Source organism: Hippopotamus amphibius, chromosome 1 (genome assembly GCF_030028045.1).
Source record: "Hippopotamus amphibius kiboko isolate mHipAmp2 chromosome 1, mHipAmp2.hap2, whole genome shotgun sequence".
In the NCBI taxonomy this organism is placed as follows: Eukaryota; Metazoa; Chordata; class Mammalia; order Artiodactyla; family Hippopotamidae; genus Hippopotamus; species Hippopotamus amphibius.
In genome coordinates this window covers 82,844,667-82,871,536 of record NC_080186.1, presented here as the reverse complement: position 1 = coordinate 82,871,536, position 26,870 = coordinate 82,844,667, and the positions used below count along the sequence as shown (strand labels likewise).

The following is a 26,870-nucleotide window of genomic DNA, read 5'->3' as shown; positions in this document are numbered from 1 at the left end:
TGACAGGCTGACTTAATAAATGCATTAATAAATTAATCAAGGTATTTGATGTTTCTTATAAAACTATCGTGGCCTTAATGGAGAAATAAAGACCAGATTTTGCTACAGTTGGATATAGTCACAGCTGAATAAACCATAACCAAAAAAACAAAGATTAAAAGATGCCACAGGAATTTTCTTGTCTTAACCTAGTCAATAATATCAGTAATTGTGAGGAAGATAGAGAAGACAAATTAAATTTGTAGATAATACCTTCCACCTAACACACTAGATGTTAGAATTACATTCAAAATTACACTAGGGAGTTCCCTGGTTGCCTAGTGGTTAGGATTCAGGCTTTCACTGCCGTGGCCCAGGTTCAATCCCTGATCACAGAACTGAGATTCCACAAGTCGCACTGTGTGGCCAAAGAAAGAAAAAAAAAACTACAGTAATAGGATAGACATATTATAGAATAGACTAATAGTATAGACCCTATAGGCTGACATTTACAGGGATAAATTAATGTTTATTTAAAAGAAACAACTGAGTTACCACATGACCTAGCAATTCTACTCCTAGGTATATATCCAAGAGGAATGAAAACATATGTCCACACAAAAACTTGTATATGAATGTTCATAGCAGCATTATTCACAATGACCAAAAAGGGGGGAACCACTTAAATTTCCCTCAACTGATGGATAAATAAATGTGGTATATCTAAACAATGAAATACTATTCGGCAATAAAAAAGAATGAAATACTGATACATTCAACAACACATATGAACATCATGTTAACTGAAAGAAGCCAGTCACAAAAGGCCACATATTACATGATTCTATTTATATGAAACGTCCAAAATAGGCAAATCAATAGAGACAGAAAGTAGATCAGTGGTTACCAATCAGGAAGAGAGGGTAATGAGGAATGACTGCTAATGGGTATGGAATTTCTTTCTGGGGAACTGAAAATTTTATAAAATTAGATAGTGCTGATGGCTGTACAACTCTGTAAACATATTAAAACCACTGAATTGTACACTTAAATGGGTGGATTTTATAGTATATGAATTACATCTCAATAAAATTATTAAAAAAAGGAAATAAATCAACTGATGAACACAGATGTCTGTCAAAAGAGCTGTTCATCAGAAAGATACCTGAATGTTACAATTTACCACAAACTCCACTTAATGTAAACAGAAGTAATGGCTAAAGAAGTAAAAGCAACTTTAGGCTGAATTTTAACAATATAGTGTTCATATCAGGAGATGTAATAGTGCTGATACAGTCCATGCTAGTCAGACCACGTCTGGATAACTACATTCTATTCCAAACATAATGTCTAGAGGAACTAACTAGTATAGATCCAGAGGAATGTACACATATTTGAAGAACTATTAGAAACCATGTCCCCTGAGAAACACTTCAAGGAATAAGGATTGCTTAGAGTGGGAAAAAAAATTCAGAAAATACAACTATCTTGAAACAATATGAGAGTATATTAGAGAAAACAGAGTAAACTTGCGCTGTGTTTCTACAAAAGACAATAATAGAGGCTTAGAGAGGGAAGATTAATTGCATCATGGACTTGAACAAATATAGTTATTGCTGTCTCCTAGGTAGTACTTTCCATTAAATGAATAGATTCAAGTAAATACTAGAAGTGACCTATCAAGGATTCCTATTTTAGGAAAAATTCCTATAATATGTAGTGGATTGGAGATGATATTTAAGTTCCCCTCTTTTTTTTTTAAAGCTCTTTATTGGAATATAATTGCTTTACACTCTTGTACCAGCTTTTGAGGTACGCCAACATGAATAAGTTCCCTTCTAATTCAAAAATATATAATGAAACAGGGACTTGCCTGGTGGCACAGTGGTTAAGAATCCGCCTGCCAATGCAGGGGACACAGGTTCCAGCCCTGGTCCCACATGCCAGGGAGCAACTAAGCCCGTGTGCCACAACTACTGAGCCTGTGCTCTAGAGCCTGTGAGCCACAACTACTGAGCCCATGTGCTGCAACTACTGAAGCCCACGCGCCTAGAGCCCGTGTTCCGCAACAAGAGAAGCCACGGCAATTAGGAGCCCGTGCACCAAAACGAAGAGTAGCCCCCACTCACCGCAACTAAAGAAAGCCTGTGCGCAGCAATGAAGACCCGACACAGCCAATAAATATATTAAATAAATAAATAATAATTTTTAAAGTGTATATATATATATAAAATGAAACAAATGAAATAAATACATGAAATCCCAAAGAGTAGATGATATAAATGTTACCTCATTGTTCTGTAATGGTGGTTTTCCATTTTTCTTACTGCAGAGACAAAGAAAAAAGAGCAAGAGAGCTTTATTTGCAAACTGTTCCCATCATAAAAAATTATTTTAAGATATCAAAAGAATATAACAAATTGTCCAAACGAGTTTCTTTTTTTTACACGTCATACTGAGATAGAATATATTAAATGCAATAGTCCAACTGCATCTTACTAAATATAATTCACAGAAAGTGCTCAGTAAGTGTTAACTACTACTATCAGTATCAGGTGATATGTTGTAATTTTTTCATACACAAATACTCTTATTTTACAAATTCTCTCATGGAGATGCAGAGTCTGTTTTTCCACCCTCGAATCAGGGCTTGGCCATGACAATCACAAACTGACACAAGCAAGGGCTTGAAAACGTTTGTGCACTGGGCTCACTTTCTTGCTGCTGGGAATCTTTTCCCAGCCATGTATGCAATCCCAGGTTCGCTGCATAAAGGATGGGAGACCATGTGTCATTTCCACATTACAAATGAAAAAACCGGCTTGGAAAAGTCAGTAGCCCAAGGTTCAAGCTACTCAAAGTAGTTATCTAGCACTTAAACCCAGGTCTGACTACTAACCCAGGCTTCCTCCCTAAACAATATAATAACCAGGCTTGGCTTATTTTTATACACACTACCATAGCACCCTTTGCTTCTACATAGCATTTGTCACATTTTAAATCTCTTGTTTAATACATATTTCCTCCCAGTAAATTAGTTCCATGAGATCAGGAGCTACTGCAGGCTGGCTTCCCCCAAGTAGAAGTGAGGTGGTGTTTGAAGTACAAAATGTTTATTAGAGATCAGTATCTGTGAAAGGAAGGTGAAGAAAGTTTGGGCAGAACTCAAACTGTGATACTGCCAACAAAATTTCAGCCAACCAAGTGGGAAGCCCTGAAGCAAGTACTGTCCATCATAGTTCTCTGTGATGGGATGAAATGGTCAGGTCTTTAAACCTCTTTCTAACTCAGAATACAAATGTATGCTGCTTCAGGGAGATCATGACACTGAGGAAGGTAGCTCTGCAGGTAAGGCAGACCCTAAGATGGTGCAGAAGGGGTTACCTGGTGATCCGCACTCCACATAGCTAGACAATAAGCCCTTCTTTGAAGGGGAATCTGGGTAGCATATCTCCTTGTCTACTACAGGGTCATATATTACCCAACCCTCTATGTTCAGTACGCAGTTGAGCCCCAACAATCTATAGGGTGAACATTTTCAGTAATAGGATACCATGTCACTGAATAAGGCTAGAAAGGCAAACAACTATTGATACAATTCAGTAGATGCTATCATTTTTAAAGTGCTTAGGTTTATAACTGTTTCTAATTTCAATTATACTGCAGGACTGTTCATCTGTTTTTAAATTTTCATGAGATGGCAAAACTGTTTCAGAAAATGCCTTTTATATATATGTTCGAGCATGCAGGGTTAATCATGAGACCCTTTTATAAGGCTTTCTAAATTCCTCTTTTTAAAGAATTCTTTAATGTTTCCTCAATTTTGAAGATATCAGCTACATAAATACATATAAATTGCTTAGGATAAATTAGAGCAGTACACTAGAATCCTATTTAATGGGTTACATTTTTTTCACTTGAAACATCACGCTAAAGACTGGGGAGAAGTTAATTTACTTCCAAAAACAACATCTACTAGTAGGCAGATTCAGGTCTTAACAAAAATTCAGTATTTCATTTTCTTGATTTTTATCCTATGAAACTAAAAAGGCTCTACAACAGACATGTCTTTTACTCGTTTGTTCCTTTTGACTACTGAAAAAATCAATTTTCCAGCTAAATCCATTAAAATAAAGGTATTCAACATGTTTAAAATATATTACCAATATGCACACAAAATGGAGAGGTATCTGTAATATCTAAAACAATCACTAAATATCAGTTGTTACATTTCAGGATATAACCAAATGAAGTTATTTTTAAATCTAATTTTGTGACTATGTGAATGATGACCTTAAACCAGTCTATTATACCAATATCAATGTCATATCCAGTCAGGAGCTGCTCATCTATTTTCTTCTTGCTCAACAAATCAGCACACTTTCCAAAACATGATGGCAGTCCTGCATCTGTCCTTTTCATTGCCTTCCCCAACAGCAAAGCCTGGGCAGAGGCAAGGAAAAGAGAAAACTTGGTTGCTAGGGTATGAAACAAAAGCATGTAGAAAAGATATATTATCAAATGCATGTGTCACTGATAAGACAAGTAAATTATAAAAGTGACACAGTCAAGAATCATTCAAACATCTACTAATTGCTTACTACGTGCTAGGCACTATTCTAGATCAGCATTTCTCAAACCTTGTGGTCTCAGGATCCCCAAGAACTTTTATATATTTATGTTACATGGATAATTATCATATAGAATTTCAACCTCAGAAATTTTAAAAATACTTATTTACTCATTTAAAGATAATAAACACATTACACGTTAAATAAAATTTTTATAAAAATAGCTATATTTTCCCAAACAAAACAATTTAGTAACATTGTTTTATATTTTGGCAAATCTCCTTAATGTCTGGCTTAATAGAAGACAAATGGATTCTCATATCTGAGTCTGTATTAGTTCTATCTACTGCAAAACAGATAGGAAGCTTAAAACAGGTGTATTCTAATAATTGTGGATATTCTGTGATACTATGATGCTGCAATGCAGTCTGAAAATTATATCAATGAACTTGTACTCTGATACAATAAAATGCACTGGTTTATATAATACAGTTTCAATGGCTCTTTTTACCCATTCAAAATTTTCTAGAATCATGCATTAGTCATTTGGAAAATGCTGGTTCACTGAGTTATATAGTAGGCCTTCCACATGTAATACATTCTATTATACAATATTTTTAAAAATTATATTTGTTAATATTGCTGCCAATCTCATTAGAAAGGTCTTAAGCATTGGGAAGCTAGCAAGCTCATGGCAGCAGATAAGTTTTCCAAATTTTAATGCTCACTTGAAAGCTTAAATTGTAACATTAGCAACAAACACTGCCAGCTGTTTTTCCTTGAAGGCATTACAAGAAAATGTCTGCAATATTCAAGGCTGAATAAGCAGTTATTCAGTCTTTCTTTCAAGTAAAAATGATGTTCCACCAAAAAAAAAAAGTGGCTAGTTCAGTTCACAACTCAAACAATTGCTCAGTGCCTTCCCTCAAGACAATCGCTGTACTTCGTATGCTACAAGAAGTGCTTTTGCAAAGTTCTCGTTTTTCTTTGGCAAAGACATTACAAAAAAGAAAAGTTAAGATCAGTAACCAACTATTTATAAAAAGTATAGGAGAGTTTTATCCAAGAAATGTAAAGTCAGGTTAACATTTGAAAAATCAATGCAATTCATCATATTAACAGTCTAAAAAAGAATAAACACACGATCATATCAACAGATACAGAAAAGGCCTGTGACAAAACCCAATGCCTACCCATCCTGAAAGCTCTCATCAAACTAGAAATAAAAGGAACTTTCTCAATCTGATAAAGGTCATCACCAAACACCTAAAACTATCATCATACCAATTAACAAAAGGCTGAGTCTCTGTAAGATCTGGAACATGGCAAAGATGCCAACACTCACCACTTTTATTCAATATTGTTATTCCTGAAGGACACAGTACAACAAGGTATGGAGAAGAAACAAAAGGCACACAAAATGAAAACAAAGAAGTAAAACTATCTTTATTGCAGACTCTAAAGCCTAAGGAATCTACAAAAGAGCTAAGTGAGTTCAACTAGTTTCCAGGATACAAATCTATATATCAATACCAACTGTATTTCTACATATGAGTGAAGAACAACTGGAAATTGAAATTTTAAATACACCATTTACAAAAGCATCAAAAATATTAAATATTTAGGGTAAAAAAAAAAAAAAAAAAGGCACGCAAGACTTGCATACTGAAAACTACAACACACTGCAAAGAAATGTGCAAAGACCAGATAGAGAGATATATTATGCTCATGGGTCAGAAGACTCAATATTAATAGTGTCAGTTCTTCCCAAATTGATTTAGAAATTTAATGAAATCCCAATCAAAATCCTACCAGGGACTTCCTAGGTGGCACAGTGGTTGTGAATCCACCTGCCAATGCAAGGGACATGGGTTCGATCCCTGCTCCAGGAGGATCCCACGTGCCACGGAGCAAACAAAACAAAACAAAACAAAACACCCTACTAGACTTTTCTGTAGAGAGTAACAGGTTAAATCTAAAATCCACATGTAAATGCAAAGTACCTAAAACAATCAATAAATTTTGACATAGAAGAACAAAGTCAGAGGACTTGCACCTGATTTCAAGGCTTATCATAAAGCTATACTAATCAAGAGTTTGATATTGGAGTATAAACAGAGATCATAGAAACAGAAAAGACCAAAGTAGACCTATATATACATGGTCAATTGATTTAGGACAAAGGTGCCAAGGCAACTCAATGAGGAAAAGATAATCTTTTAACAAATGGTACTGGATCAACTGGACAGACATATGCAAAAAAAAAAAACAAACAAAAGAAGAACCTGACATTATTGCATGCCATATACAAAAATTAACCTGCAGTGAAACAGAGACCTAAATGTAAAAGTTAAAACTATAAAATTTCTATAAGAAAGCAGAAGATCTGAGTAATCTTGAGTTAAAAACTTGTTAAATAGGGCAAAGTACAAACTACACACAGGAAAAAAAAAAATCAATAAATTAGAACTCATCAAAATTCTAATGTTTGTTTCTCAAAAGATACTACTAAGAAAATTAAAAGACAAGCCACCAACTGGGAGAAAATATGCATATATGCAAAATACATACCCAAGAAAAAAACTTGTATTCAGAATACGTAAGACTCTTACAATCAAATAAGAAGACAATTCATTTAAAGATTTAAACAGGCACTTTGACAAAGAAAATGTATGGATGGAAAATAAACTCAGGAAATATGCTCCAAATCGTTAGTTCTTATGGAAATTCAAATTAAAATCACAATGAGAAACCACTACACACATCCACTAGAATCCCAAGGATTAAAAAGAGTGATCATAGCAAGTATTATCAAGGATGTGGAGCAACTGGAGTTTTCTTATACTGGTGATGGGAATATAAAATGGTACAATCATAACAGTTTCTTAAAAAGTTAAACAAACACCCACCATACAACCCAGCCATTCCACCACTAAGTATCTGCTCAAGGAAAATAACTTTTTTTATTTTTTTATTTTTTATTTTTTTTATATTTTGGCTGCACTGGGTCTTCGTTTCTGTGTGAGGGCTTTCTCTAGTTGCGCGAGTAGGGGCTACCCTTCGTTGCAGTGTGCTGGCTTCTCTTGTTGTGGACCACGGGCTCTAGGTGTACAGGCTTCAGCAGTTGCGACACAGAGGCATAGTAGTTGTGGCTCTCGGGGTCTAGAGCACAGGCTCAGTACTTCTGGCGCACGGGCTTAGTTGCTCCACGGCATGTGGGATCTTCCGGGCCCAGGGATCGAACTCGTGTCCCCTGCACTGGCAGGTGGATTCTTAACCACTGTGCCACCAGGGAAGCCCCAGCAGCTTTATTTTTAACAGCTAAAACCTGGAAACATCCAAATGTTCATCAACAAGTGAATGGATTTTAAAAATTGTAGTATTTCCATAAAACATGCTCAACAATTAAAAAAAAAAACTATTGATGCATGCAACATGGATGAATCTCAAAATCATTATGCTGACTGAAAGTACCTAGACAAAAACACGTACAGTATAGACCCCACTTATATGAAATTCTAAAGCAGCCAAATCTAATCTACAGTTACAGACAGCAGGTCAGTGGTCGTTTCAGGCTGGTGGAGGGGAGAGGACTGACTACGAAGGGGCATGAGGGATCGTTGGGGTGACAGAAATGTTTGTTATCTTGATTCTAGTGATGGTTTCACAGGTGCTTACGTGTCAAAACTCAAGTTGTATATTTTAAATAAAAGCAGTTTATTGTACATCAATAAAGCTTCAATAAAACTATAAAAGAAAAAGATGACCAAAACCTATGGGAGACTTTTTCCTAAGAACACAATAGAAAAGTACATTTTGTTCTTTATTGTTGGAGGGGTGAGGCAGAACGAGATGGAGCTAAGTGTTCCTTAATAATGCCAACAAAATATGTAAAATTAATAAGCAGGAACTTCGCCAACAAACTATGAGACTAGGGAAAAGAAAGTGACAAAAATCAAAAGAGAAGTTTTCAGATAACTTTCAGATTAAGTGTAAAAAAAAAAAAAAAAAAAGGAAACAGTTCTGAAAACTTTAATGAGTTTAGTTATCCAGAACAGTAATTCTGACCCTAAAATTTCTCGCTTAGTTCATTTTTCTAGGCCAGTGTTTCCTAGACTTTGGATAATGTATGAACCTCTCCCAAAGGAAAAAAAAATTGTAACAGACCCCAGTGTTGACTTAAATTGGTGCTTTCTTAAATATATATAAGCACAAAATTAAGTGTAACTGACCCTTAACATGAGGGTCAGGAGTGCTGACCCTCCATGCAGTTGAAAATTCACCTATAACTATACAGCAGGCCCTCAGTATCTGAGGTTCCAGATCCTTGGATTCAACCACCCATGGATCGAGTAGTACAGAGTATGTATTTAGCGAAAAAAATCCACACATAAGTGGACTCTCACAGTTCAAAAACATGTTGTTCAAGGGTCAACTGTATACATTCCTTTTGTTTACAGCTCTTCTACAACCACAAAATAAAATCCATCACTTAAAAACAAGCAAGAATTTTAAAGCCAAAAAAAAAAGAAATCAACATTCATTTAAAATGGTAAGTGAGATAACACTGCTACAACTAATCTCCAGTGCTGGGGTAAAAGAGTAGAAGAAATTATTTATGTGTTATATGTCCCAGTTAATAGCCAAGATTTTTTAATAATCTTCATTATTTTTCTTTTGTAAACAATGAACTGGCCTTAAATCACTGCTTCATTGATGTTGATGGAATAATCCATGTATTAGTATATCCCAAAACAAAATTCTAAAAATTACTCAGTGCTGGACTTTCTAGGTAGTACAATGGTTAAGAATCTGCCTGCCAATGCAGGGGACACGAGTTCCATCTCTGCCCCAGGAAGATACCACATGCTGAAGAGCAACTAAGCCCGTAAGCCACAACTATTGCAGCCCGTGTGCTGCAACTACTGAAGCCCACCTGCCTAGAGCCCATGCTCCACAAGAGAAGCCGCCATGGTGAGGAGCCTGCACACCACAATGAAGAGTAGCCCCAGCTCACCTCAACTAGAGAAAGCCCATGTGCAGCAACGAAGACCCAATGCAGGCAATAAATAAATAAGTACATAAATAAATAAATATATTTAAAAATAAAATAAAAATTAAAAAAATAAAAATTACTCAGTGAAAATGTCATAGGAGTTACTGCTAATAAATGTTACAAATTGGTATTTATAGAGACAAATGGAGATCCATGCAATGTAACTGCTCACAAAAATACAATTTTGCATATATAAAAAACATATATACACACACAATACATACACACACCCACAATGGGCCACATGATCAGTTAGCTCTCCCATCACTTTTCTCTCTTCAAGCTACCATGAAATACCTTATTCACAGTGTACCATGACATCTTATGAGACCTTCACTTGGCCTAAATACATAATCTACATGTCAGCTCTATGTTCTTTTATCAGTTTGTGACAGTTAAAGTAATACACTACTCAACTGCTCTATGTCTTTTTCATGGTTTCAAACCAAAGCTTCAGTATAAGATTTCAGTTACTTAGAAATTCTATGAAAACACCTTTCACCTGTAATTATCACTACAAAAGAAAATTTTAATAGCAAAATAATTCAGTATGAATATAAAAGTTGAACATGATTTTCTTAGTTTTATATTACTATGCTTGAACTTAATGTAGGTTCTAATGCAGCAGATTTGTTTATCATACATGTGGTCTCTTCGGGTGACCACTTAAGCAACAATTCAAACAAACACAGGCACAAAAATCTACAACAGTATGGTAGTGATTCAGATGACCCAGAATGTGCTTATACTAATTTATTTCTAATTTATCACCAAACTGACAACACAAAGTTAGAAAATTCTCATAGAACTTTTGGACCCTGAAAAATAAATCACTAGATCCATTATCTCTAAGCCCTAGAGATACTGCTCTAGAACACCTGGGTCAAAACCATATCAACTATCACTTGTTCTCTAATGACTCCCCAAATCTCTAGCTCCCTCATCTTTCCTGAGCTCCTGACTTGAATATCCATTTTTTTAAAATAAAGTATCTGTACCTGGATCTATGAAACCATTTTAAACTCAACATGCATTTCTATGTTCGAACTTATCTTTCTACTCCAAATCTACCCTTCCACCTTCTCATACTGAACTGGGGCCTAACTCAGTGAATGTACCTTCTTCTATCCAATCGCCCAAGCCCTTTCTCATATTCTTCCTATCCATGCTCTCCTTTTCCTCTATTGCCATGACTTCAATTCAGGCTATCAAAACTCAAAATTTTGAGAACTTCCTCAACTAACAAAATTTCTCACCGGCTTTCTAGGTAGTTTCCTTAGCATTTATATTCCCAAGTCACTTCCATAGCCATGTAAAATGTAGTGGGGGGGGGGGGGAACATATGTGCACATGCACACAACCAAGGTCAATCAGGGCCCAGAAATGATGAAGGCCTGAACAAAAGTGGTGGCTATGGAAATGGAAAGAAAGACGCAAGAAAACTGCTAGAAATAACAGGGTGAGGGAACAGATAAGAGCTAAGCCCTAACTGAATATGCAAATGGAAGAGAAGACAGCAAAGTCTTAAAGAACTATGTAAGGATACAGGAGGTATTAGAAACCTTCGGCTCCAAACTTATGCCCTAAAAGGCAAAGATCATTTTTCCTCAGGTTTCACAAACGGTTTGTACCCTGAGCAACCCAAGGACAGTGATTTCATCTATCATAATAAAAAATAATGTAGAAGCATTCAGGGAAATAATAATTGGACTCATTGTAAATGTGTTAAATTTCAGGTTCCAATAAGATAACTATATGAAATTGTTCAGAAAATAATTTTTTTTAAGTTTAGTTTGAGGTTCAAGGTTAGAGATGTTGATTTGAAAGGAATTAACATGACAATAATGTAAATATACAGTGATATAACTCCTTTGGGAAACAAAAATATGAAATCTGAAATGTGAGTCTTGCATCTCTTAATTAAGATACTGTACTAAAGTTTTAGTATGTGCTCTTAAGAAATTTGGTATAAGTTGTTCCCTGACTGATACTGCTCCCAGGCACTTTAAGAAGCAAACTTACCTCTTAAAATGAAAGTATGTTTACTATAAGCCTCAAAATTATTCCTACAAGTAATTTCAAATAAAATGTCTAGACCATAACAAAAAATAACGAAGCACAGGAAACTAGACTCCATGACCAAGAACCAGCAGAAATTACAGAAAACAGAAGCAGACCCAGAAAGATTTCAGATGTCGGACTTCCCAAACATACCCTATAAAAACCATGCAGACAGTATTTAAAGAAATAAATAGATAAAATAAAACAAAGATATCTACCAAGACAAGGAAATAATAAAAAGCTACACAGATTTAAGAAAACCAAATGGAATTCTTAAAAATAAAAAATACAATTAAAATTAAATATTTGATCATTAGGTTTAATAGATTTCACAAAGCTGATGAGAAAATTAATAATCTAGCAACTAACTCACAACTGACTATACAGAATGTAGCAAAGAGAAAACAAAAAGATAGCAACAAAGAAATAAGAGACAGTGGTTACAACAAAACTATCTTAGCTGGTGTCCAGGAAGAATAAAGAAAGAAAACATGGCATAGGTAACGGCTGAGAATATTCCAAAATGGAAGAAGGCACCAATCCACAAAAACCAAAAGGCCCAGTGAATTCTAAGCAAGATAGATGAAAAAATAAATCCACACCTAACCAAATCACAGTGAGCTTCAGAAAATCATTGACAAACATAATCCCTAAAAGCAGCTACAGGAGAAAAAAAGAATGATTACCTTCAAAGGAGCAACAGTTACAGACTGACAGTTGATTTCTCAACATTAATAATGGAAACCAGAATATAGTGGAATCAAATCTTCAAAGTATGGAAAGAAAATTACTGCCAATGTAGAAGTAAATATTCAGGAAAAAAAGGCACTTACATGAATGAAGGCAAATAAAGACATTACCTTACAACATAGAGAGGGTTCATCATCAACAGACTTGTACTAAAGAAATTTCTAAAGGACATATTATGGGGGAAAGGAAGCTGATCTTAATTGGAAGGTTAGATTGCAAGAAGGAATGGAAAGCAAAGAATGTGGTAAATATATAATTAACTCTAAGTGAATATTATATAAAACAATAATAAGAACATCTTACACAATGCACTTAAATCAGGAGTAAAGTTAATGGGGTCACTGTTCTGAAGTCCTTTTACTGCCTGGGAGAATGACGAAGTATTTCTTATTGACCAATATTTAGACTTGAAAAAGTAAACGGATGTCAAAATTTCTAGGGTAACCAGTAAAACTGAAAAAAAAAGAAAATTAAGATAGAGAATAACTTCCAAAAGACTAAAAGAAGTAAAAACAAAATGATGAAAAAAAGAAATCACTATCTTAACCACAAAGCAATTATGCTGGAAATTAACAGCAAAAAGAAAAATACAAGAAAAATTCCCAAATGTTTGGAAATTGTGGTATATTAAGTACTGAGACAAATTCCAAAAAAGGAGGAATCTTCTTTTCCGATCCTTGAATCTGGGCCAAGCTTGTGACTTGCCCTAGCCAACAGAATGGGTAGAAGCCTTTTTTCTGCTTTCACCTTGGTTTCCTGGAATGCTGACCTGCGACTACCATGTGAGGAACTGGTATAGACTACTGAATGATATAAAGTCACTTAGATGAAAAACCAAGGCATCCCAGCCACCAGCCAGCACCAACTATCAGATATAAACCTTCCAACGCAGCCAATCCTCTACTGGGTTCCTCATAAGGGAACCCAGACAAAACAAGCAAAGGAACTACCCAGCTGCCCATGGAAATAAGGGGGAAGAAATAACAGTTGGGGTGGTTTGTTATACAACAATAGGTAACTGACATAAATAGATTCGCTTTCCCTCATGAAAAGTCAGGGGTCAAAGAAATTTTTAAAATATTTGAAATGAATGATAAACATATCAAATGATATGTTTACAAAATAATAGTTTACATATCCAAAAAACTGTGGGATGCAACTAAACATTGCTTAGAGAACTTTATAACCTTAAATGAATACATTAGAAAAGAAGACTGAAAATTCATTATCTATGTGAACGTTAGAAAAAGACCAAAACTAACTGAAGAAAGTATAAAGAATAAAAGAATTCAGATAAAAGGAAAAAAATGAAATAAAAAACACTCAATAGAGGTAAGGCAAAACCAAAAGTCAGACTGTTGAAAAAATTGACACATTTTACAAACTCATGGCAAGATTGATCAAAAAAAAAAGGAGGGGGCAATATACCCAATATTAGAAATTAATCTATAAATTAGATGAAATCTGCATCAAAATCCCAACAAACTGATTCTAAAATTTAAACAGAAATAATACCAATGCAAGAGTTGAGAACTGAGGCACATTTCATATTTTTATAAGATTCACTGCATTCATAAAGGTTCCTCTGAAGCATCTATAAGAGAGCATTCAATACTTATTTACAAGTAGTGAATCAATAGGTTCACAATGACACTTAAGAAGAACTCATTGGTAACCTTCAGATAATAACAAGAAACTAATGTATTATTTTAAAAACTAATAAAGCAAATATCTATCCTGCCTTTCCAAACTGAACTGTACCACTGGGGAACCAAACAGATGAAGAAAAATTTCTTTTTATGGAAGCATTCCACCTTATAAATGAAGTAATAACAGAATTCAAATATCACCACTTTGTAAGCCCTAATAAACTCACTGTTCTAGGCATCAAATATCAGGGGCTGCTCAAATCACAAAAACAGAAACAACCAGACATTATGTATCTCGTGACAGAGAGTATACCACATCAACACCTAGGAAGCATTCTTGTCCAAAAAATAAAAAATAAAATCTAAACTTGATCAAGCTTTCAGATCCAACTACCAATTTACAGGAAATACAGAGAATGAAGAAAAATCATACAACTGGCATAATCCAGATTACAGAATATGTCTAGGTGAAAATACCTGGTTGCTTCAACAAATAAACTATACATAGAAAGGGGAAAGAGAAACGGCATGGGGACATGTAGACTGAGAGAGACCTGAACAAAAAACCCCACAAACACCACTGAATTATAGTGCTCAGAAGTGCCCCTTTGGGTGATAAAATTATAAAGAAATGCAAAAGTGCAGTTTCTGTAGAAGTCAGGATAGTACAGGGAAGGGGCTGCAACTAGGAAGGGGCATGTGGCTTCTGGGCAGATAGCAAAGATATTTCCTAACCTGGATGGTAGTTACAAAAAAAGTCATTAATTTATACACGTGTTTTATGCACTTTTCCATATTTGTTGTAGAATATACAATAAAAAGTTTTTAAAAATCTTGAGTATTTCACCATGACTATAATATTTTAATATTAATATACTACAATAAAATTGTTAATTTAATGATTAACATCACAGAATTTAACATAAGGCTTTTTTTTAACCCCTGAATGATTCTTGACTGTTCTTTTGAATCTGAAACTGAGTTCCCTTACTGAGTTTATGATTACTCTCGCTATCCAATTCTTTATTCCCTTTTCTGTCCCCTCTGACCTCAATCCTGTGCTAACTGAACACTAATCAACCAGAGTCAGATGACTAAAACTGCTGCTGTCGATAACATCATTAATGTACTAAAATTGCTATTACAGACATCATCATTAACATACAAACCCAGGTTGTTTCTCCAGGGCAAGATGACCTAACAGACCCCTGAATCACGGACCACCTGGCCTGAGCCTCATAAACCAGAACATCCTGACTCCCGAAGCTATGATTAAGAAACATCACAAGATGGTGATTAGTACCAGCCTTTGTTCTTCCCCTTTAAAATATCCCTAACTCAAAGACCAAGATGGAGTGGATCTGAGGCTTGTCTCCCACTTCCTTGCTTGGCGCCCAGCAGTAAACCCTTACTTTGCTGAAAACACCGGCTTGTCAAGAGTTTGGCTTTCTGTGCCATGGGCACGTGACGGTTTGCTTGGTTACAAATCTAGTAAGTCCATCTAAAGGATCGGATAAAAATGTTTTATTCTGTCTTTTACCCTCCACATGGCTAATTCAAACATAAGAACTCTTATAAAGAGGTACCATTTTTACCTTTCTGATTACTCACCAATAAAATAAAGATAATAAAACAACTATCTCAAAAGACTGTTGTGAGGAATAAATGCAAATTACTTAGAACCTATAATATGGCAAGTGCTCAGTAACTATTTAATAGTAATGTTACCAGTTTCATGTCTCTGCAGTCCCTTTGTCTCAAATCAGCTCCACTAACACCATGCCTTTGTTCATGCTATTTTCTCTACCTAGAATGCCTTTTACCCCTTATCTCTTAACATCAGGCACAAAAGTGAAACCTCCCCAGGTAACAACCAAAACAATCAAACGTTCCCAACTCAGGGCTCCCTCCCACAGAATTATTATTAGACCACAGGGTCTAGTCATACCGACTTGTACAACTTTTCTATGTATTTCTATTTCCACAAGACTGGGGTTAGAAATAACGTTTCTCAATTTGGTATCTCAATGCCTAGCCTAGTGACATACAACAAGCATTCAACAGAATGTACTGGATAAATGTTGTATTTCCTCCCACACTGAAATTTTCTTCAGTGAAGTAATAAGGGGAAGTAGCTATTTTCTTGAGCCAGTGATAAAATACAGAAAGAAATGTATTCACCCATCAATAGTTAAATTGGAAATTATCTAAATTATCTGATATTTACATTAAAAGTGGGATCATTTCATTGATTCTGTCCCATACTTGCTTCCCCCCTCCCTCCCCCCCCCCCCCCACTACTTTACTAAACACCACATCTTGGGCATTACTGTAGGGCAAAGCAAATGAATACTATAGTTGAAAACACCTTAAGCCTAATTTCCTGATGCAACAAAATTGTACCACAGGTAAATGGGGATCAATATTTTAAATAAAATATACCAGGAGATTTTTTTTTAACTAGAAATTTGATGTGAAATGTTAAGACACAGGATTCTCTCAACAGTCTGTGAGTTTCTTAACAGCAAAAATCTTGTCTAACTTAATTTTTAATCTTCCCAAGTGCCCAATACAAAACTAAAATGAAATAGGTTCTGTCTTCTCTCACTACAGGATCCATCTAGGAAACAGACCTATCTCTTTCACTATTGTGTGTCCTCAGCACCTAGCACTAAATGTTGAATGAAGGTACAGACTTGTATCATACCCCCCAACTCTTGACAATAGGACCTTTTTTTCTTCTCTATAAATCCAGCATCTGACACGTAGCAGGCATGCAACGTTTTCTGAGTTAGGGCATGATCTTTGGGTTCCTTTCTTTGAGTGGTTCATTGAGTCCCACGCCAACCTACTTACTCCAGTCTTTGTTCTGGAATGAGGAAAAGATTTGATTCTACCTGAATTTCTTATTTTGCTATAACTTCACTTCTAAAATATAATGAAGAATGACAGTAACACTGAATTTGGAGTCAGAGGGTGATCTGATGCAAATTACCATGAAGCATTTTTACATCCAAGTTAAAAACATGCACAGCAAAAAGGAAACGCAAAAATATGCCAATACCACAGTAATCAAAGCTGAGATGCACCTACTGTAAATTGCATCCTAATTTCAGGTAAGTTGAAATATGGAAAAGTACTACTCACTAAAGTATGATAAATTCATAGGACCATAATTTTTCCTTCTGAGGAGACACCATGTCTCATGTTGCTTACTTCACACATTCATGAAAGTGTACAAATGTTTTAAATAGCGACATGCAGTGACATACAGACACAGTAAGCTGATCAAATGACTAAATTATTATTTACCTAGAGAAGCTGCCTCTTTCCACATTGTACATTTATTTTTAATGCCAACAGATAACTTCTTAAATAAAGAGTAGGTCATATAACCCACATTTATGTCTATTATTATGGCACCATTATAGTGGTATGTGAGAATGTTACATCTATTCACAGATATCAAATTAGCTGAATGCTTTGACGAGCTTTATTTTCAATTTTACACTTTATTAATTTAACTGCATTCATGCAGGACTGCTAATTAGCCAAAAGACAACAAATGCATGTTTTTTAAAAAAGAAACACCTTTGGCACACTCACTAGTTTTATCTAACAAGGCTTTAAACTATCTTAATACGCATTAACAGTCCCACTGAAGAACACAGCCATCAGTTACCCAGAGCACTTTACCCTAATGCTTATGGAAGGCTATATTCTCGACAGAGAGGCCTAAAACAAAAGTCATTTCCTCATAAAAAGGATGTTATGATAAAACCATATTCTTAAGCAAGGGCCCTATATCTAATTTTTTTGTAGTAATGACTACAAGTGTCATTTATATACAACTCTAACATTCTGTACAAAATCATTCCAAAAATTAACACTAGGGAAATACAGTACCCATTTTGCATAAAATTTAATTTGCCATATATAACTCTAAAGAAAATCACAAAGAGTGCTTATCTTTCTTCTTTATAATTCCAGTTTAGGGAATTCCCTGGCGGTCCAGTGGTTAGGATTCTGCGCTTCCCCTGCAAGGGGCACAGGTTCCATCCCTGGTCAGGGAACTAAGATCCTGCAAGCTCCACAGTGTGGCCAATAATAATAATAATAATTTCAGTTTACATTTTATTGCAACAGATTAGAAGGTGGTGATATTCATCATCCATGGCGGAAAAAGAAAGACCCTTCTGCACTGACTCCAGTAGAAACAGCACAGAGGAGGAAGGACTCTGACTGGCCCAGCATGGATCAGATGCCTAGCCCTATTGTCAGAGCGCCAAATCGTTATCAGAAGCAAAGATGTGAAAAGGTACCAGGTAAGTTAAAGATGAGAACCAATCCAACACCCAAAGGGTATCATTTAAAAGAAAGGTTATAGTAATATAAATATATTGTTCTATACTTCGTCCTGTCCAATAACTTAATTTATTGACAAAACATACAGAAGGAATACTAATTAAATGTGCAGGATCTACTGTATACCACAGGGAACTCTACTCAATGCTCTGCAGTGACCTAAATGGGAAGGAAATCCAAAAAAGAGGGGATATATGTATACGTATAGCTGATTCACTTTGCTGTACAGTAGAAACTAGCACAACATTTGTAAAGCGACTATACTCCAATAAAATTTTTTTTTTAAATGTACAGGATGGAAAAAAATTGAGGAGGAAGTGATGTGCCAAAGCAAAAATAAGTTGTAAATATCCACACCCAGTTTAAAATCAATCAATCAATCAATCAATCAATCAATCAATCGCAGCAAGTTGAGAAGGGGAAAGGAAGGGAAAACCACTGTGCAAGCTAAAATATGAGTTAAGAATACTGACTGTCATAAAAATGACTGTAACCTCACCTATTTTAACAAAAGCTTTGGATTTACAAGCAGTTAACAGCCCACTCCACTCTGTCGGTCAAAACACACTTAGAATAATGAATTCAGTTTCAGACCTTCTCTTTAAGGGGTGGAGAAATAGAGTATCATATTCGGGAAGCAACAACTGAAAAAATACAGAGGACTGAAACCACGTCACATAAAAGTATACAGAGGACTGAAACACATCGCATGAAAGTATACAGAGGACTGAAGCCACGTTGCATGCAAGTATACAGAGGACTGAAGCCACGTCGCATGAAAGTATACAGAGGACTGAAGCCACGTCGCATGAAAGTATACAGAGGACTGAAACCATGTCGCATGAAAGTATACAGAGGACTGAAACCATGTCACATAAAAGTAACTTAAATACTTTCCAACTCTGAATAATTCTATCAATTCAAAAGGTTTCTTTAGGGAGATTTTCATGGGCATATTTGAGGAAATTTTTAGAAAGTCTCAACAGTTACTAAGAACCTAACAACGGGATGCTTTGCTGTCCTTTAGCAAGCAAAGGGAAAGCTAAAGCTACCTTTTATTTACTGAGCTTTGTTCCAGCTACTGAGTTGATAAATTTAATCCTCACAACTACTGAGTAAATACTATTATCCCTATTCTACGCATGAAAAAACAGAGGCTCAAAGAGGTTGAGTACACTGACCAAGATCACAGGTTTAGCAGACAGCTGAATAAAAACCTGAACCCATATTTAACACCAAAGACCATGTTTTATACCATGCCAAGTGCCTCGATAATAGACAAGTTTCTGCATATAAAATATGCATTCTTGCAAATTAAAATAATCCTGCAACATTACTTTACACCTCTACAGTAGTCCCCCCTCCAAAAAAATTCAAACATCCCTTAATAATGATTACATATTTAAATTCTCATACTATTTAAATTCTTATACTATTCTGTGGCACAATTCTTAAAAAGTAATATGTGGAATTTGTGTAGCTCCAGAATGTTTATACCTTTCCCACAAACACTAAAGAAAGCTTATAACCTTCCTTCATTAATCCTATTTCTAGCAATTTATTCCAAGGAAATAATTCAGCAGAGACAGAAATGTTCACTCACAAATACATATAATATTATCTATAAAAATTACAGAAGCAACCTAGATACCCAATATTTAAGGGTAAAATAAATTATGATCCAGTCACACAAAGGAGGATTTATATATCTCTTTTAAAATACAGTAATGAGGTTCACACAGAAACACAGGAATGATATCTATGCTTTAAATGAAAGTAGCAAAACATGTATAACTATGTAAAATATATGCATATAAATAATTAAAGGTAACACAAATAAAAGAATATGTGTGCTATGGTGATGATATTATGCATGATTTTTAATTTTTTTAAATTGTCTTTAATGTTTCCACTCTATTGTTAACTATCAAAAGCAGATTATAAAATAATGATACTATTGTTATAAATTTCTAAGACTTGCTTTACCAATGCATATAGAAAGGGCCCAGCTCCTAAAGAGTTCATAATATACTTAAGCAGACAACATTTACATTTGTAGCAAAATATATATATATAGTTATTTAAAACAACAGTAACCACAGCTCTAAGAAATGAGCATCTCAGAGTCAGTCATTCAACAAACATTTTTTGAGTGCCTGCTATATGCCAGCAAAAGCTCTAGCCACTGGAGTTACAACAATAAACAAAATAGGCAAAAAATTCCTGCCCTCATGGAACTTACACCTAGCAGCAGAGACATACAATAAACAAATTAATATGTAAATTAAATCGTGCAATTGATGGTGATAAGTGCTAAGGAGAAAAGTAAAGCCAAGAAAGAGGGCAGTGTGTATACATGTGGGACATGTGATTTTACACTGAGTGGCAGTGGAGGGTCTCACTAAGAAGACATCTATCTGCTAAAAGATTGAAAAATGGGAGGGAAAACAGTGGGGATATATAGGGAAAGAGAATTCCAGGCAGGGGAAGAGCAACTGCAGAAGCCCTAAACCAGAATGCCTGGTTAATGGTGTCCAAAACTGAGAAGTGTATGACTTCTCAGTCTGTACCCAGTTACCCCAGCATACCACAGACAGCTACACAGTTCTGAGTACATGATTTGCATCAGCTGGTTTCCGTACAGACCTGCTTTTCCTGGCAAATCCTTTAAGGCCTTCTTTACCTATAGCTGCTTAAACATCTCCTTTTTATTCTGAGGATCCATATGGCGCCAGCCCCTACAACATCCACTCATGGTTCATCCTAAGGGTCTCATGCAACTTCAGCCCCTGACACATGACTGTACTTTGCAGAACATTCACTGAGCCTATGAAATTGAGAAAAGTGAAGCCAGCCCCTTCTAAAGCTTGATTTGAAAGGAACAGATCTCAGGAAGGAAAGCTGAATTCAGTATGCAGGAAAACTGTAGAGAGGTTAGTGGGGAGAGAGAACAGGGAGTAGAAGCTAGAGGTATGAAAACATCTAAGGAGTACAGAAAAGACCCAGCAACAGGCCACAGGGCTGAGGCTTAGGGAAAAATAGTCAACAAATTTCCAACAGAGGGAATGTCCAAGAAACTTGTAAATAAAAGAACTTCTCCATTTTAAGCTGTTCCCTATGTTGCGATGTAATCCCCGCCACTACTCCCAAATTTTCAATAAACTTCTACTACAAATACCTGCTTTGTGACTGATGCTTTAGAGGAGTCAAGGCAGACACCAAAATGACAGGATCAAGAGACAAGATACAAGTGGGATCTAAAATAAAGTAGAAGCACAGACGTGAAGGCATCACTAAGAGAAACACAAGCTCCCTGAAACTCTTCAGAAATATTTGGTTATTCCTACCATCTATACATTGGGGCTTTGAAAAGGACGGAGGACCACCCATAAGCTGGTGGACATGGTTATACTCTGATGGCTAACAACTAGATCACACCCAGTCAAGCAATTAATAGATGAACAAGAAAAGTACCTAAATACACAGCTCATAAGAGTAAAAAGGGGATGCTCATCATTTAGATAAAGAGTTGTTTAAAAAATATTGCATGGGAAAGGTGACCTTGACCTAACCCTTAAAGGATAAGAGTTGAAGAACAGAGGATACAGGAAGAGATATTCCAGGTATGCCTAATATCATGAATAAGGCTCCAAAGTCAGGAATGAGTGTGGCCTGTTCAGAAAGCAGTGCAGAAACTGCCCTATTTGGAACAGAGAGTAGTCACTGGCAGGCAATGGAATAAAAGATTAGCCAGGTAAGGTGAGACCAGATAAAGGAAGGTTCTGAAATCCAGGATGAGAAATCTGAACTTTGACAAGCATTCATAGGAAGAGAAAGAAAACTGCTTTGTTCTGTTTTTGTTCTTTGTGTGTTTTAAGATTATAAAATAGTTTGGCGACGTAGATTGGTCCCTTCCCTGCCTTCTAAAATTGGCCCACTGATGTACTACCCTTCCCTACCCTCAGTTCCTATTATATAATCTCAGGTACACAACTATCACTTCTCTGTTTGTACCAGTACCCCATCTCCAACTGCCTGTCAGACAATTACCCTTAAAAATTCTTGTCTATGCATCCTATAAATACTTAATGAATGTCTATCCCATGATATGTGCAAACTAGAAATTTAAAGATGACTCAGTCCATGCCCTCCAGAAATCAAAGTCTGATGCAGGCAGAAGCCAAGAAAATAAACTAGTAAAACACAGAGTGGTAACTAGAGTAGAGGAATGCTTAGAGCAGCATGAGAGCAAAGGACAACAGTATCAGTTTGGAGATGAGGAAAAGAGACAATATTTAAGAGAAAGTGCTGACTGAACGGAGTCTTGAAGGAAAATAAACATCAAAGGGTGGGGAGAAGTGGTGGGGATGACAGTGCTTACAATTCGACTGCAACGGCTGGGCAGAGCCTGTCCTCCTCAAAGTGTGCGAACTCCACAAGGCTGGCTGAGTAGAAGTAGTAAAGGAAAAGACCACGAACACCATTCTCTCATGCTAAGAATTTTGTATTTTAGAAGAGCTGAAAGATTTTAATGAGGAAATAACATGATCATATTTGTGTTTCTTAAAAAGAACTCTGGTGGCAGTGGAAGATGGACTGAAAGAGTACCACCAAGTTTCTTCCTCTCATAAAATGCAACAAAAATCTGATAAAGGCTGCTTTTAACATTCAATTTATCTCCAGTTATTCATTCCTACCCTCTTTCTAGGCTTAGCTCACATCCCTCATAAAGCCTTCCCTAATTCTTCCCAAACACATTAATCTCTTCTTTCTCAGAATTTTTAAGGCATTACTGTCTATACACTGTATTGTTATCATCTTACATTTTTAACTAATTCACACTTAAAGATGTCATTATTTTTTGAATGTATGTATAACACACACACACACACACACACACACACACACACACAACCCTCTCCATCCCATAGCACCTAGCACAGTAATACAACATTCTGAAACAGATACTTCTTTTGAACTGAATACATGGTCTCCTTTATCCATGAGTAAAAAGATTCCATTATTCCCCATATAAATAATAAAATAAGATGTATGATTAAGCAAAAACTAGGGTGAAAAAGGTTAGTACAATGGTCCTGTAGAATGAATACAAGGGAACTTTCTGGGGAGATGAAAATGTTCTAATTTATGAAAGGGATGTGTTATCTAAAAACTGTACAATGTGTATACAGTTCAATATATATAAATTTTACCTAAAAATCAGTAAAAATTAGGAGTGGGGAGGAAGGAGCTATAGATGAAACAAGAATGGTAGAATGTTGATGGTACCTCTTGTGTAAAGAGTAAGGGGGTCCATTATTCTGCTTACTTTGTAATATGTGTGAAATTTTCCACAATAAAAAGTATATTTCACCCAGTCAAATCACATATAACTAAAAAACTACTCAGAACATTAAATTACTTATAATCCCAATGTCTGGACACTGTAACTTTTAAAGTGATTTTATTATCTTTATTACCTATCTGGTTCTAAGGAATATCTTCTAAGACAAATCTACTGTCAATAGCATTGACAAAAAAAGGTCACGCAGTCACAGATTCCTTAATTAGGCACTAGAAAGTAAAATTATGTTATCAAAGATACCCAAAAAGCCAGTAAAATATAAAGTTAGAATTTTCTAATCTTCAAACTATGATGCCAAAGATAGCAACTGAAACACAGCCAAATGATTCTGGAAGTATATTATCTACAAAGACAGATTTTCCTTACTACTGCCAATGCAGATTAACAACAATCTTTTGTTCAGTGTGCATAATTTAATCCCCCAAAAAGTTCACAAAAATCTCAAAAAGAGATTTGTAAACCATTTTATAGGATAATGAATAAACACCTAAAATTATTTAATAAAACATATTATATTATAGTTTTGCTATTACTGCTACTATTTCCCATCAGATTATGTTTAAAATTTCCCTCACTCAATAATCTATGGCCTTATTAATCAGTAACTACTTTAGCTGTGATTGGAGGGGACTTGAGAATTTCTGGGATGCTGATAATGTTCTTATCTGGGTGCAGATCAGGGTGATGATTACTTGAGCAAGTTCCATCTGTGAAAATTCTTCAAGCTCTATACTTCTGTGTACAAGTATGTAATACTCCAATAAAACAAAGTTTTTATTTAAAATAATCATGAAAGCAAGCCAGGGCTGTTAGGGCTCTCCTCAAATCCCCCTCCACCATACTAAAACACCCATTCTGTGCACTGAAACACTTCTCTGCAAAAATGTAATTCAAAGTTATTTTAGAGCATTCAACATTTCCTACTGGCATATTCCCTGATAACAAATAACTTCCATTTGCAACTGGGAGATCAGAAAGCATACAAGCTAATAGAAAATTTCGTTTATATTTTCCAGAATAAATCATTTTAAAAGCAAAGAGAATAGAAGAAAAGCGACTAGGTACTGTACTGTCCTGACAAAGATGAAAATCATTTTCAACTTTGTTAAGCAGATTTAGGAAGGAAAAGAAAGACCACTGCTTCAAACTTTAATAAGATAAAGAAGCCAGGGGAAGGTTTGTAAGAACTTCATGGGAAGGAAGGCCACTCATCTGTGTTTTAGTCCAAAGTCTACTACTAATCAGATATATTAGGTAAATAAAAACAGAAGGCAACACCTTGCCCAAAGAAATGAAATAAAATGCATGAAAGCACTACGCCAAGATTTAATATGAAATATCCAATAATGGCAAGAAGTAGCCTTTTCGCATTCATTTGCTGAAGGAAAAGTGACTCCCAGCAAATAAAAAATTATGTCTGTAACCCCACAACAGTAACTCAATTCTCTCTTCCATCTCTAATCTTACACTCTCCCAAAGTTAAATTTAAACATTAAAATCCTTGAGGGAGAAGCAGCGGAATATAATCAAAAGGGATTTTAACCCTTACCTAAAACACTTTCACGGTCCACCTGCGAGTCAGGAAAGCGAAACTTGCCCTCCAAATACCTCGGAACCGATTCAGCCTTTCTGGATGAAATGCTAGGGCGTTCACTGACCAACCCCAAGGGGACACCGCTTTAGAAAGCAACTTTGCCAAGTGGACCCAGGATAACTCACACGAACCATCCTCGCGACTTTCAACAGCAACTACTAAGGATCGTGCCAAACCTCTTCCAATGACTTAAACAACAGCCTCCAACCTGGTGAGTCCAATCCCCATCCTCAAATCACATATACACGTCCACAAAGCAAATCCACGGTCTGTCAGGAGATGAGATGGCAAAACAAGAACACACCCAGAAAGTTGATGCAAAAAGGAGGTAGTGGAGTGGATGCAATAAAGGGGAGGACACGAGGGGCGATGGCCTCGGGGCAGAGGCACAGGTTTGCCAGCGGGCGCAGGAAAAAGATTCGCACCCCTGGGGCAGAGTAGGCAGCCGGACAGGCGGGCAGAGCGCAGGCAGCGCCCGTGCCGCAGAGACACCCTGACATCCTGACATTGGAGCCTGGCAGCGGCTGCGGCCGGCCCCCTCTCCGCCTGACCCCGCGGGGCCAAGGGACTGGTCCGCCGGGCGAAGGAGAGCGCGCCGGGAGCTCCCGCTCGGGCCCGGGGCGGCGGCGCGGCCACGGGCCTTCTTACCCGTGCAGGCCGAGGGCGCGGCGACGTCTGTGGAGCAGGCAAAGCAGCAGGAACGCGGCCCCGGCCAGTGAGGAGTTTCGCACGGTCAGGTACTTGCTGAAGGCCGCCATGGTACAGCCAGCGCTAGCGAGACCGGGACGGGGACGCGGCGGCGACTACCGTAGCGCAGGAAGCGCGGGGGAGACTGGGAGGAGAAGAGCGCGCGGAGGGAGGGCGGGGCCGGCCGCGCGGGACCGCCCCCCGGCGCGCGCCGCCGCGCCTGCCTCGCGCAGGAGCCCACCCCTGACTTTGGCTCGGCGGGAGCGCGCGCGGGCACCACGGAGGCCGGAAAGATTCCCGGGACGCGCTCTGCGCACGCGCGGGCCCTCGCGGGGTCGCGGGGAACGCGGGCCCAGGGGAACGCGGGCCCAGGGGAGCCGCTGACCCTCCCTCCGTTGCCGCGAGGCCTCCGGGTCGCCCCTGCCTCGCCCCTATCCCACCTCCGCGCTCACACACACGCGGGCTTTCACAAGAACTGGAAAAGCAGGCCGGGCCTGTGCCGGGGGCTTGGTGGGACCTGCCCCTCCACCTCCCGTGATAGGCCGTTACCACCCTCTTAAAGGAGCCAGGAGGAGGGGGAACGGCCCCGTCCCAGAGCATTTACACAAAACTGAGGGCACAGTAATCCTTTAGAGAAAACGACCGTCGGGGACTCTCAGTGGTGTATGGAAATGTGGAAAGAATGACTACGAATCAAAAAGCTTTCTCCAAGCCAGTGGTTTCTAAATCATAGTTTATGATCGCTAGGGGATTGTGATATCGGTTTGGTAGATGGAGACCACTTTTTTTTTTT

General features: G+C 37.1%; 1 protein-coding gene across 3 annotated transcripts in view; it reads right to left on the bottom strand.

Moving 5' to 3' along the window:
- The window catches only part of ABCD3 (ATP binding cassette subfamily D member 3), a 75,916-nt gene extending 49,405 nt beyond the window's left edge, over positions 1-26,511 (bottom strand). Inside the window, exons 1-3 of one of the 3 annotated variants that reach the window (XM_057718048.1) lie at positions 26,039-26,509; positions 4,293-4,422; positions 2,269-2,305 (exon numbers count right to left, since the gene is read on the bottom strand). Coding sequence is in view for 2 of the 3 variants with exons in the window: in XM_057718038.1 (XP_057574021.1) it covers positions 2,269-2,305; positions 26,039-26,148 (147 nt within the window). In the remaining variant the exon portion in view is untranslated. Of the gene's footprint in view, positions 1-2,268; positions 2,306-4,292; positions 4,423-26,038 lie in introns of all 3 variants that reach the window. The other 2 variants (XM_057718038.1, XM_057718028.1) reach the window with 2 other exon arrangements.
- Between the last annotated feature and the right edge of the window lie 359 nt (positions 26,512-26,870).